We start from the raw sequence: 12,320 nt of genomic DNA, 5'->3' as shown, positions 1-12,320 counted from the left end.
TCAAGAAACTGAATGATGCGGAAGTGACAGCAATTTTCAAATGTTCCAGAAGCTATCCTAAAAATTGCAGGTACCAGGTAAAAGTCCTTCCAAAACAAACTTTTAAAAAACTGTGAGAAAAAGGAATCAGCAAACACACAGGCAAATGTGTTATATAATAGGATAAAACAGAGGAACAGTCATGTGACGAAATTAAAGAAATTCAAGGTCAGCCTCTGAAAATGTCAACACTGTTTGACGGCAGTCCAAAAAGCATGCCAACTGGAAATACCAAAGAAAGACTTCTGTAATGCAAAATCCAGTAGAAATCTCTCCCTGAAAAGGATACTGGAGAACTTAATAAGTTACAGGGACAGGTAAGGCTGAACTACTTTCAGCTTTTGTTCAAGGGGAAATCTTGTGACTTAAAAAGGCTAGGAAACACGACCAGGTATTATACAGAAAGCTTGATAAAATCACAGGTTGAAAACATGTACAAAAATGTACTTCAAAATACAGTAGCTAGTACATCATATGAAACCACAGAGCAGTTCCATAAACAATGGACTACCTATTTTCCAAGCCACATAGTGCTTCTGCCACTCTGAATGAGTCTGAGTTTTTCTAGAAAGTAAGGCTAACTTTAAACAAGAAGAAAAATTGCTGGTTTGCAAGTTTACAAAAAAAAAACAAAGTGAAAAACTTTCTGCAGAAGAACTGAACATTGATATTTCATGGATTAAATGCATCGAACTATAAAACACATTGAACACCAAATGCACCTTGTCAATGAATGACACTTTTGCAGAAGGTAATTACATAAACAGGAATGAAAGGAAAGAGCAGGGCATTTATGAGCTTATCTTGCTGAAACATTATTCAGCAGAATAAGAAAAGAAAAATGGAAAACAACTAGGTTGTCCACCAAATGCAGAAAATTCATTTTTCTCTGTGGAGAGAATAGTTCAGCCACAGAAAAACAGATATTGAGGACATCATGTATGATGTAAACAAGGACCATATGAACAGAGGAGTTTTAGGATATGCAGTGTAAGATAATGAAAACAGGTAAGCTGGTCAAGACATCAAGCAACACCTCAATGTTGAAGATAAAATGGGAAGTAACCAAAGAGTCCTGAACGACATAGTGAAATTATCAAAAAGTGTAGGGAAGGGGAGGGAAAACGCAGAGTAAATATGAAAGACGATGACTCTTTAAAAAGCACAATTAAATTCACTCACAATAGTGATATTAAAAAGGAACAACAGTTGACTCATCATCAGAAAACCAAATGGCTTTTGTAAGAGACCAAAGTCTCAAAGACATGAAACACTAGAAAGTTATGACAAAAAATTACTCATCATATAAGACACTAAAAATTATACATTCTCTGATAGATAACAATGACATGATAGACATGTCTATAACTTACACATTTCACATTGTCTTTTTTCATTCAAGGTTTCACCCACACCATGGAAAATAAGGAAAGCAATTTTGAATCCTTACCTGTATGTAGACGAATGTGAACTTTTAAACTCCCTGAGGTGGAAAAGCTTTTCATACAAAATTGGCACTTGAAAGCTTTGATGCCAGTGTGTGTTTTTATGTGCGCTGTCAGAGTGCTCTTAACTGCAAAGGCGCGGAAACACTGGGGACACTTGAATGGCTTCTCGTGGGTATGAATGCGAATGTGGCGCACTAGATCACTTGGTTTTTTAAATTCTTTAGAGCAATATGGACAAACATGCCACCTTATTCCATTTTCTTCACGTATAGAACCTAAAATAAGGAATATCAAAACGAGTCTGCTTTAAACCTTTTAACAATTCTTCAAAAATCCCACTACACTGACATCATTATACAAAGCAATCAAACTACACAAACAAAACTTTTTGTGAAATAGATACCATCACAATACAGTTTGTAGATGACTAACTTCTCTATCAGATACATTCTGCTTCACAAAACTGGTGATGGGTTGGAACGACAAAAACAAAACCCAAGATATTCCTCTTGAAATTCAATCAATGCAGTTTCTATGCCACTTAAAAATGTAGAATGTAGTTGCAATGCAACATAATGCACCAGTTAACTTATAAATACTATATCTAACAAAATTATCCAACAATGACTAAATCTTCAACCATAATCACATGAAATTATTTTAAGTACTAAACACTTATCTAACTGGAGGAGATACTTAGCACAACCCTCTCTTCTGCAAATTCATACTTAAATTACCTTTTGCAAACTTCTAAAGGAATAAAAATTGCACAACAAGCACTTCTGATAGATTTAAAATTTAAGGCTAGGGGTTTTTTTCCACAAAAGCTGTTTTATGATCCAAGAACCCTAAGCTCTATCCTAAGGCAACAGGATGCTTTTTCACAACAACAACAACAAAAAAAACCAAACAAACAAAAAACCCCTTCTAAATCCTATCAAGAGTTTTTTATTTATACATGTTGTTCAATATCCGATACTTTCTCATTTAAATCTGTTTACATAGTGAGTTTTTTTCCTGTAAACCATGTCAATACACTGAGGTCATAATACTTTATGAAAAAACAAAGGTTTTGACCTGTCAAAGTGTTTGACTGTACAGCAGTGACTTTTTTATCTGCAGCCAGAGCTAGAGAGTTATTAAGGTTATACACAAGCAACAAAATACTTATTACCAGAGGAAAGTGTTAATGTTGATTTTTACCACAGTTAGGCTGAACAAGCTGAATTTTTGACTCTGGATCAATTTCTGCATCCCTTGTCCCTCGCAAAAGAAAAAGCAACATCAGTGTATCTATGAAGATACTACAAACAGAGGTCAATGGCTTCTTGTAGTGCTGTCTCTACCAGGCAAGCCGCTAAAGTATGATGGTTTTACTTGGAACAAACTTCTAGCAGCCATAAAGCTTGAGTAATCTTGAAAATGAAATTGCATTTAAGCACACATAGACAAAACCCAGGCTTGCACATACACAACACAGTAGGGAAGCAGAATATCAACACATATTTATGGTGACAATATCACATCAGTACTGTTATTCCAGAGACAGGTGACATGAAGCATTATTGCTTGTATAATCTGTTATAGATACTGTTGTTCATATCTTACACTGTGTTTGAGATAAGAGCAATAAAGTTCATCACTGATCCACAATATATTTTGGGGAATCCCTTTATAAAGCCATAAACATAAATACTACAGTCTTTACAGAACAAGTAGAAAGCAGTGGCAACATTACCAGGCAAAAATGGTGATTTTTTCTTAATAAACTTCTTTTCTTTTTTATCTTGTTTATCTGTACTCTCTTGCTCCTTATCTTGTTCTGCATTATTAGAATCAGTTTGATGATTTGAGAGAGTTGGGACATCTGGGTTCTGATCCTGGGGTCCAGCAGTCTTAGCCTGGCTGCAGTCAGTAGAATGTGCAGAGACAGGAATTGAAGACAACCCACTGTTCTCTAATGCTTGCTAAAAAAGAACAAAAAAACTTCTACATTAAGAAAGAAACATTCCACAGTTACCCCAACTTTTCTCAAACAACTACTTGGAAGATATAATGCAAATATATTTAAAGGAATTAGAAGTCTCATTCTCACAGAATTTCAGTTAGATTTCAAACCTACAAACACATTATTACACAACACTGACTTCTGATTGTCTATTAAGATTTTAAGTTGCATTTCCAGCAGTTATTCATTTGCCGACAGCTGCCTTTTAGGAAACAACATTTTTTGTTTAAATAGCTATCAGGATAATAGTTACATATCACATTATTTTCTGCAACTACACATCACACTCCAGACATTACAGAACTCAGCACAGATAACATGGTGAACCCGCACATAGCTACATGTAATATTTGGGTCTTCCAAAAAGAAATTTAAATGGTACTTAAAAGGCTAGAGATAAAACGATATCTTCAAGGTTAGCAGGCTACAGCTAATATTAAAGAATATTATTCTCTGCCCGGTCCCATTCTGTTTGTGCCTTTATGTGGTGCAGGCTGCACAACAAGCACACATAGCTGATTCACCACCCTGCCTCTCTTCTGTTACATAGCGTCTCCTACTGCCAGATATATCAAGGACAGAATCTAATAGTTTAGGAAAAACTGACCTCGGAAAAAAAATTTCTTGCACAAATAGGAAATAGTCAAATAGCCCTTATTAATTAGAACAGGGTAAAGGCCATGTATATATTCTCATTTTTTAGCTAGATAAAAATATTTTTCCCCTCTTAAATGTCATCATGATTTAAGCATGGCATCACCTAAGGACATGCCACAAGCTGCTTCCAGGCAACAGGAAAAAAAAAAGCTAAAGTGATCAATAAAAATATTCATGTATGGGTGTGTACACTTAAAGCTTTCTTCTAGGTCATATAATCAATTTTTATAACCCTTCTTTTGCATTATTATATAAAAAGGTATCTTGGTGCATTCCATACCCATTCAGTAGATCCTTACACTTTTTTCTTTACTGATAAATGATTTAGAAATGCATAAGGAATGCTATAATTGAAAATACTCAGAATCATTTTCACTAGAATGAGAAAGAAACCGCCGAAATGTAAAGCTATTCTCACACTGAGCTCTTACCTGCAAAATATCTCTACTGATTCCCACCGCAATGTTGAGCTGTTGACCAGGTTGTTGAGGTTGGTTATTTTCTACAGGACCTGGTTCTGATAACTCAAGGAGCTGCTGAATGACATCAGTGACAGCCTGCTGACCCTGGTGAGCAGCAGCTGGAGACACCTGGTTTTCTGTCTGTTGAAGAAGTGGAGACCGAAAATGTGTGGCCTGAAATATACAGCAGTACATTTGTAAAGGAAGATGAAAAGTATATATTATGAACTCACCTGTCCAGGTCCCTTATCTGAAATGTTTGTTAACTGTCCACTACAAAGATGTCTCTTTGTATAAGACATAAGGATTATACAGAGCTGTCATTCAAGGTTTGCTCACTCCACTAAAGAATTGCTTCTGTATATCTCTTTTTTGGAGTCCTTATCAAACTCTAAATTGTAAGCTCACAGCTTTAATTAAATTTATTAAACTACTAAACCTTCAACCAATTTACAAAACACATGCATCAATTACAGAATTCCACATGTAGAGGCCACAGGAAAAGTAATTCCAAAACAAATAAACAGCACTGACATGGCTGTCTTTTCAAAGTTCACATTTATCTCAAGCAGGTCCTTTGGAAAAAAATAACCTTCTATTAGTTGGGATTTTTTTCTATATGAAATCAAAACCTTTCAGAACAAACTACCAACTTTTCCCCTTCAACTTTCAACCTTCAAAACCTCTTAGCTTTAGAAGAATCTCTTTATACTCTAAACATTTAAATAGGCATCAGGCTCTGTAAAAATACTACATAAACCTGAAGTTTAAAAATGTAATTTCTTAATCTTTGATTTGATAATTGTATCTTAGGCTACCTTAGCAAAAAATATGAAGAAAAAAAAGTGATATAAAGCCTTGGCATTTATTTTTTAAATAGGAAATAAAGACTCTTTTTCACCTTCATTTCTAAACTTCTCTTCCTTGTAACAAGAGAAAAAATAATTGTTAATGAAGGAACTGCTCAACATCTTCAACATGAAAATTACAGCATTACATGTATTTAGCCAGTGTGTTCTGTGTATTATACAGCAGTTTATATACAATCTCATGGAGGTTACCTTTTTTGAATAATAATATACACATACACACACATGAAGTTTTTTACCATTATTATTAAGATATGCTGTTCATTATAAAAAGTTTCAGAAGACCCTTTCTAGGTCTCATTTTAACACCCCATTTTAAAGACAGAATAGAAAATGAAGTGTTTTATTACTGCTCCATAATTCCAGAGTTGTTCAACTGGAATAGTGAATCTTTTGATGACCCTTGGTTTGTCTGATCTGCTGTGTAACACAGACCACGTGACTGCTCTGAGTGAATTACTCCTTCAAGTATAGTAACTGTACAAAAATTAGAGCAGTTTTTTAAATCAAGCAGTTTATTGTGGTAACTTTTTCTGTTACCATTCAACTTTAACATGTGGCTCCAATAGTAAACTATCCACACTAAAATTCCGTACTTTATTTCAAAGTGTCAATTTGTCTAGCCTCAACCCTCAAAATTATTTTTCTTTTCTCTATTAATGAGATTATAGATTTTTCCTTCTTCTTCAAAACAGCAGATCAAGTCACCCTGAAGTATTTTATCTGTTGGGCAGGGTAGCTAATGTACCTTGAATCTCTTCAATAATAAAATACGTCATAGCATGTTTTAAGAATTTTGATGGCTTTGATTTCCCCTGTATTACTGAAGACAGTTCATGATAGTGAACAATATAAACGAGCAAGTGAAAACAGCAAAAATTGCAGAAGGAAATACAGAGAATAGACAACAGTGGATCTGGACAGGCCAGATCAATGTGCAGAGGCCAGTTGTATGAGGTTTAACAAGGCCAAGTGCTGGGTCCTGCACTTGGGTCACAAGAACCCCATGTACTGCCACAGGCTGGGAACAAAGTGGTTGGAAAGATGCCTGGCAATTTCAGGCAATTTCTGTGAGGAGGAGGCAATGGGATCTACTGCTTCCAACTCATACCTCTCACTAGGAAAAAACCTTGCACGCTCCATCAAGTACAGGGAAACAGAGAATTTGACACCCTGACACAAGGGCCTAATTCCCATCTGGAGAAATGCAGGAGACCATGCAAGACTTGAAATTTAATTTCAACCGATTTAAAAAGAAAAAAAAGAAAAAATTACTTAAACTTTTGAAGAAAAGCTATTTCAATATTTTTAAAATCTCACAAGGAAATAGTATAATTATTTAATACAACAAATATTTGTAACCAATTAGTTCATATCAGTTCTGTCCAGCCATAAGTTAAGTGGTCCTGGAATAATGAATTTACAGTAAAAGACAAAAAGAAAGTGAGTGGACTGTTTATAATGACTTTAAAGCAGTAATGCCATATTTCCTAGTTCTTGGTTTCATGGATTCTAGCACATCAGAAGATAATCAGTAGCTGAACTGGGGAAAGGGAGACTGTAAGTCAGATGTCTGTCACTAAGATACCATGCTGCAATCAATAGGTGACAAACAAGATGCTATATAGCTGCAAAAAAACATGCCAGCATTCTCAGTGGGACTGGCACATACAGACCTGCCTGTACATCACAGCTATTTGCTATGAGGTTCCAGAAAGTCAGTCCTGCATCCTCCTACCCCAGCTCCACAGCTCGTCCTGAACCCCACAGTTCCACTGCTGTCCAAATTCCAACCAGCTCAACCATTATGAACACAACTCCTTTCCTCTAACCCAAATCATGGTATCCATGCAAAGTAAAGGCAGAGGGGCAGAACAATCCAATATTTTTAAGAGTCCTTACTTGCTTCTGGTCCTTTTATAGAGAAGAGCGTTTGGCTCCATTTTGAAGAGCTATTGAATGGAATTATATGCAAAATCATGACTGTGTAAACAAATGAGGGAATACAATCCATTCAAGGCCTATTCTGTCTCTACATAACCAGCTGCATTCACTAAAGAGCTTCTCTTCACATGTTAGTTGGTCAACTTATCATAGAGGATCACTGCATATCATTTTTCACCAGTTAAATGAAAATTTACAGAATTCTGTAAAGTTTCTCCCACTTCTAGTCTTGACACACAAATGTGACAAAAACTTTACACTTACGTTCTTCCATTTGTTATCAACAGGTTGCAAAAGATTAGCAGGGGATGTTGTTAAAGGCTGGGTGACAGGGTCCTACAAAGAAATGAAAATAAAGTATTTTAAACCTTTGTCAAAAAGAAGAAAAACATGACTAATATAATGCAGAAAAGTGGTACAGTTTATTTTCCCAGAAAAATGAACTGAGACTGAGAGAAACAAAAGTACACAAAATCACCATCACTACTTCATAGTTTATATACATTAAATAAACACAAGTTACAGAAACCAATACCTTAGCTATAAGTACTGATCCAGAAAAAGAAAAATAACAGCCTTACAGTAACCATAATTTACAAGATGTACTCATGTACCACACAAGAGTGCATTCTTCGGTAGCACAGTTTTTCAGGAAACTGCAGCTTTTGGATGTGTACTTAATAAGGACATAATCATTGCCTATCCCCAGGTACATAGCAAGGGATGACAGAGCCTATCACAAACTTCAGAATAGAATAATTATACCGGAGATTTGATGTCAAAGCAGCTCTGCAAGTTTTGAGCAGAATGAAGGCCAGTTCTAATCAAAGACTGTTAGCGCTAACCTAATAATGTGCCAGCTTTCTAAAGCAATTAAAAAATACAAATAATTAAGTATCTGCAGTTTCAGATAAGAAGTTGCAAATAGAAAGCATAATGCTCTCTGATATGCAACTGCCACATCATTTATTATCTCTGCTCTCCCTTGTTAAACTTCTTGACATCTCTTTTTAGAGAGAGACTTTTTCTGCCTTCTCTCTCTTTGCTTATATTATTGCATGGAGGTGTATTTGCTATACTGTTTCATGGAAGTGGAGAAGTATGCATCAGTGAAGATAACAACACACTGCTGTATTATCAATATGCTAGGCAAATGCAAAATATTTAACCAAAACAAAACAATAAGAACACAGTTAGCTGGGAAAAACAAACATGAGGTAGTATAAAGAAATTCTCTACCATCCTGCTTTTAAGATTAGGCTTGTGAATGCAGAAATGCACAAAAAGACACAGAGAATATAAGTATTTGCAAGCAAATAGGTCACATTAGCCTTTTTTTAATGAATTAACATGAAGAAGGAAATGGTATCTAAAAAACTGGTGCTCCAAACAACATTACTAGACAGTTGTTTTCAACAAGATACAGCTGCATAATGAAGTTGAGACTTCAAATTTTAACCCTCCTCTTCGAAGACTGGTCTTGTTTGTGACCATTAAAGTCGGGAATTAAGCAAAACAGAGTGAAATAAAGGTAAAAAAGGCAGTTCTATTCAAAGAAAAAAAGAGTACTATGATAAATTAAATATGTACTGGTTCAAAAAATAGAACAGTCTTCTAAAATCAGAAGCATTTTCTAAATTTTAGTTGTATCTGGGTAAAGAAAGAAAAACATTCAGTACTTCCAATAAAGCTATAGTTTTGCTTTATAATCTGCCATGTAAGAAGCTAACATTTAAAACAAATTACTGGAAACACACAGAAGGATCCACTATGTATTTATATGGACTAGATTTATATAAACAATTTCTGAAAATGTGTGGCAACTAATATATTATTTCAATAGTTCTAAATTTTACTGTTACACTTAAACTTCCCCATTAGTTTTATATTATCTGGGAGGCTAACATAATCTGTAAGGACCAGAATTATATTTTACTTCGTTTTAGAATTGAACTGTTGTATTTTCAACCAAATCCTCAAATTGTAAATCCTTTTTTGCATATACTTTGCCAATTTACATTTTCCCAACATTTAATCCTGAAACTTAATACCAGAAATCACACAAAACATGAAAAAGACAAAAGAAGCTACAGGTCTATAAGTTCTAACCTATCCAAAGAATTATCGGAATTAAGATATAGACCTGATTAAACTCTCAAAGGCATTTTCAAAATATACCAAACAAAACTTACTGCTGTAACATGAGATACATCTGTTGAAGCACTCGCAGAATTCTGTTGACCACCCATGTGCATCTTACTGATATGTGTATTTAAACTACCCAAGCTTTTGAAGACACAGCTACATTCTGTACAGTTGTATGTAGGGCCATTCTTCACCTTAAAGAAAAAAAAAAACACAAAAAATTTAAGTAATTTTTCCCCACATTTACCAAGTATATGTTTCATTATTTATCCATATAACAAATATACTGTGGGACTATGAGAGTAAAATGGTTTAATTTTTTCAAGTTACTGATGAAATTAATCTGGTATATCTTGGATATCAAACCAACTGTAATCTACGTGCATGACTATAACTGCCTATTACCACTTCTCAATGTTGGGAAGCAGTAGACAGCACAACAAATGTCATCTCGTAAATGACACTGCAGACTTTTCCCTCTTTACAATTTCCTACTGTTCCACACTTAGAAGCAAAACTGAAATGCAACTTTATCAATTAAGATGTGTCAGAAGATGAAACATCGTACATAACACAAAAGGTTGTTCTGAAATACAAAGACAAAAAAATGCAGACAAAACCAACACAGTGAAGGGCAGGGAAGTTTAATATGTAGTTTGAACTGAATTAAAACACACAGAATAAGAAAGTGACCAGCAGAAATTTGTTTGGGACTTTCAGACCAAGGCGTTAAGGTAATTAAAACAGCTAAATTTGCAGAGTTCAACCTTCCTCACTTCCCCTTCTTAGTCTATCACAGCAGTAATAGCCAGTGTAGGACTTGCAATATTATAAAGGGAGCAACAAAGTATTCAAAAGAAAACACACTGAAGTACTTGCAATATAGTATGGTATTTTGTATTTTTTGACACTGACCTGCTAACAAGACTTTCAAAAAGAGACATCAAGTAATAAAATACTGCTACAGCTCAACAGAGTTGTAGCCTTACAAAATGAGAACAGTCTGTAATTCATTATCACCTATGTTATTTTGTAATTTTCTCAGGATAAAACAAAGAATTCATAGAATTCCATGCATGCTTGAAGAAAACACAGCAAGACCAAGAAAGAAAAAAAAAATTTAAAAAAAAAATCAATAAATTACCCAAAGCTAAAATGTAGGCTCAGGACCACAGAAGCATAGGATGTGATCAAGAGGTAGAATTTTATTTAAAGCACCTTATCCCACAGCTTGTTTCTTTCTTACAGAAAAACTGAGTAACAGAGAAAAAAGTAAAAAATATTTTTTACTTCATCCCTAACAATCTGGTTTGGAAAAAGTAAATGTAAATTATGTAATCAATGAAATCAATGTCGATGTATTTTTTTATGTAGCAAAAGCTATCACATACAGAGAGCTGTGAACTCTGAAAACGACTAGTCACACAAAGATACAGAATCAATCAGGTTGGAAAAGACCTTTGAGATCCTCAAATCTAACCTTAATGACTGAACACCATCCTGTCAACCAGACTATGGCACTAAGTACCACGTTCAGTCTTCCTTAAACACCTCTAGGTATGGCAACTTCAATGGAAACCCCATTCCAATGCCTAATCACCCTTTCTGTGATAAAATTCTTCCTAATATCCAACCTAAACCTCCCCTGGTACAGCTTGAGGCTATGTCCCCTTGTTCTATCACTAGCTACCTGGGAGAAGAGACCAACCCCACCTGGCTACGACCTCCTTTCAAGTAGTTGTAGAGAGTAATAAGGTCCCCCCGAGCCTCTTCTTCTCCAGGCTAAACAATCCCAGTTCCCTCAGGCACTCCTCATAGGACCTGTGTTCCAGATCCTTCACATGCTTCACTGTCCTTCTCTGGACTCACTCCAGCACCTCAATGTCCTTCCTGAATTGAAGGGCCCAGAACTGGACACAGGACTCAAAGTTGTATGATTTAATATAACCAAGTGTAATACAAACTACTAAGACATATCCATATACTAAGGCACATCCTAAAAGGAAGAAACTAACACGCTAAAAAATCCTTAGTAAAAAAAAAATCCCCAAAATATCTGCCGTTGTAACACAAAAATGGAAAACGGGAACACAAATCTTGGACAGAGTTAGGGGAAGAGTGAGAACAGAGATGCTATTCTGCACCCATGAAAAAGAAAAAATGCAAAAAAAGCTGCCTCTATTACTTCATACCTTACGAATCAAAACTAGGTCCCTTTCTATGGGTATTTCCAACCAAAAATCACTGAAGTCAGTAAGGAAATTACTGAACAAAGTTGCACAGCCTATGTTGCTCAGAAGATTGCATTACTTTATCATAGCAGTACCTTTTGAATCTAAAAACCTGTCTATCACAGAGAAGAACAACAGGCATAAAGAGATCTGAGACAACAAATTTTATCTTATTCTGCAATTTTCTTCTACCTGTAACCAAAAAACTCCTGAAAAAGGCTGCAAGACATATACTTCAAATACAAATGGCAAGTAAGCTCTACGATGAGTTAGTGTGTTTGGCCTTGAAATTTTTCACCATTTTCTGCTTTGATGCTTTTGGCTTACTTTCATCTGAATCTAGTCCTCATTCTCCCAGGACAGACACAGGTACATTTTTATACACCTAAACCCACTACTTTCTAATCTATCCATGTACTGAAAACACAATGGCCAATGAAGGTTTTGCTACTTCTCCTAAGTACACATTTATTCAGATCAAGCAATTTAGGAAAGCTCGCTGGTCAAACCAGCAAACT

The 12,320-nt window shown here is 35.3% G+C and overlaps 1 protein-coding gene across 7 annotated transcripts in view; it reads right to left on the bottom strand.

Annotated features, from left to right (window-relative positions):
* ZNF236 (zinc finger protein 236) overlaps positions 1–12,320 on the bottom strand; it is a 72,357-nt gene that overhangs the window by 39,408 nt on the left and 20,629 nt on the right. For 6 of the 7 annotated variants that reach the window (XM_018070020.2, XM_029958915.1, XM_018070014.2 and 3 more), the window contains exons 7-11: positions 9,619–9,765; positions 7,691–7,762; positions 4,584–4,787; positions 3,226–3,454; positions 1,490–1,762 (exon numbers count right to left, since the gene is read on the bottom strand). In XM_018070020.2, the coding sequence (XP_017925509.1) occupies positions 1,490–1,762; positions 3,226–3,454; positions 4,584–4,787; positions 7,691–7,762; positions 9,619–9,765 (925 nt within the window). The remainder of the gene's footprint in view (positions 1–1,489; positions 1,763–3,225; positions 3,455–4,583; positions 4,788–7,690; positions 7,763–9,618; positions 9,766–12,320) is intronic. The other variant, XM_018070015.2, reaches the window with a different exon arrangement.

Source organism: Manacus vitellinus, unplaced genomic scaffold, assembly GCF_001715985.3.
Source record: "Manacus vitellinus isolate BGI_N305 unplaced genomic scaffold, ASM171598v3 scaffold_17_pilon, whole genome shotgun sequence".
In the NCBI taxonomy this organism is placed as follows: Eukaryota; Metazoa; Chordata; class Aves; order Passeriformes; family Pipridae; genus Manacus; species Manacus vitellinus.
The sequence above is the reverse complement of the archived record's forward strand: the minus strand, read 5'-3'. Positions and strand labels throughout refer to the sequence as shown.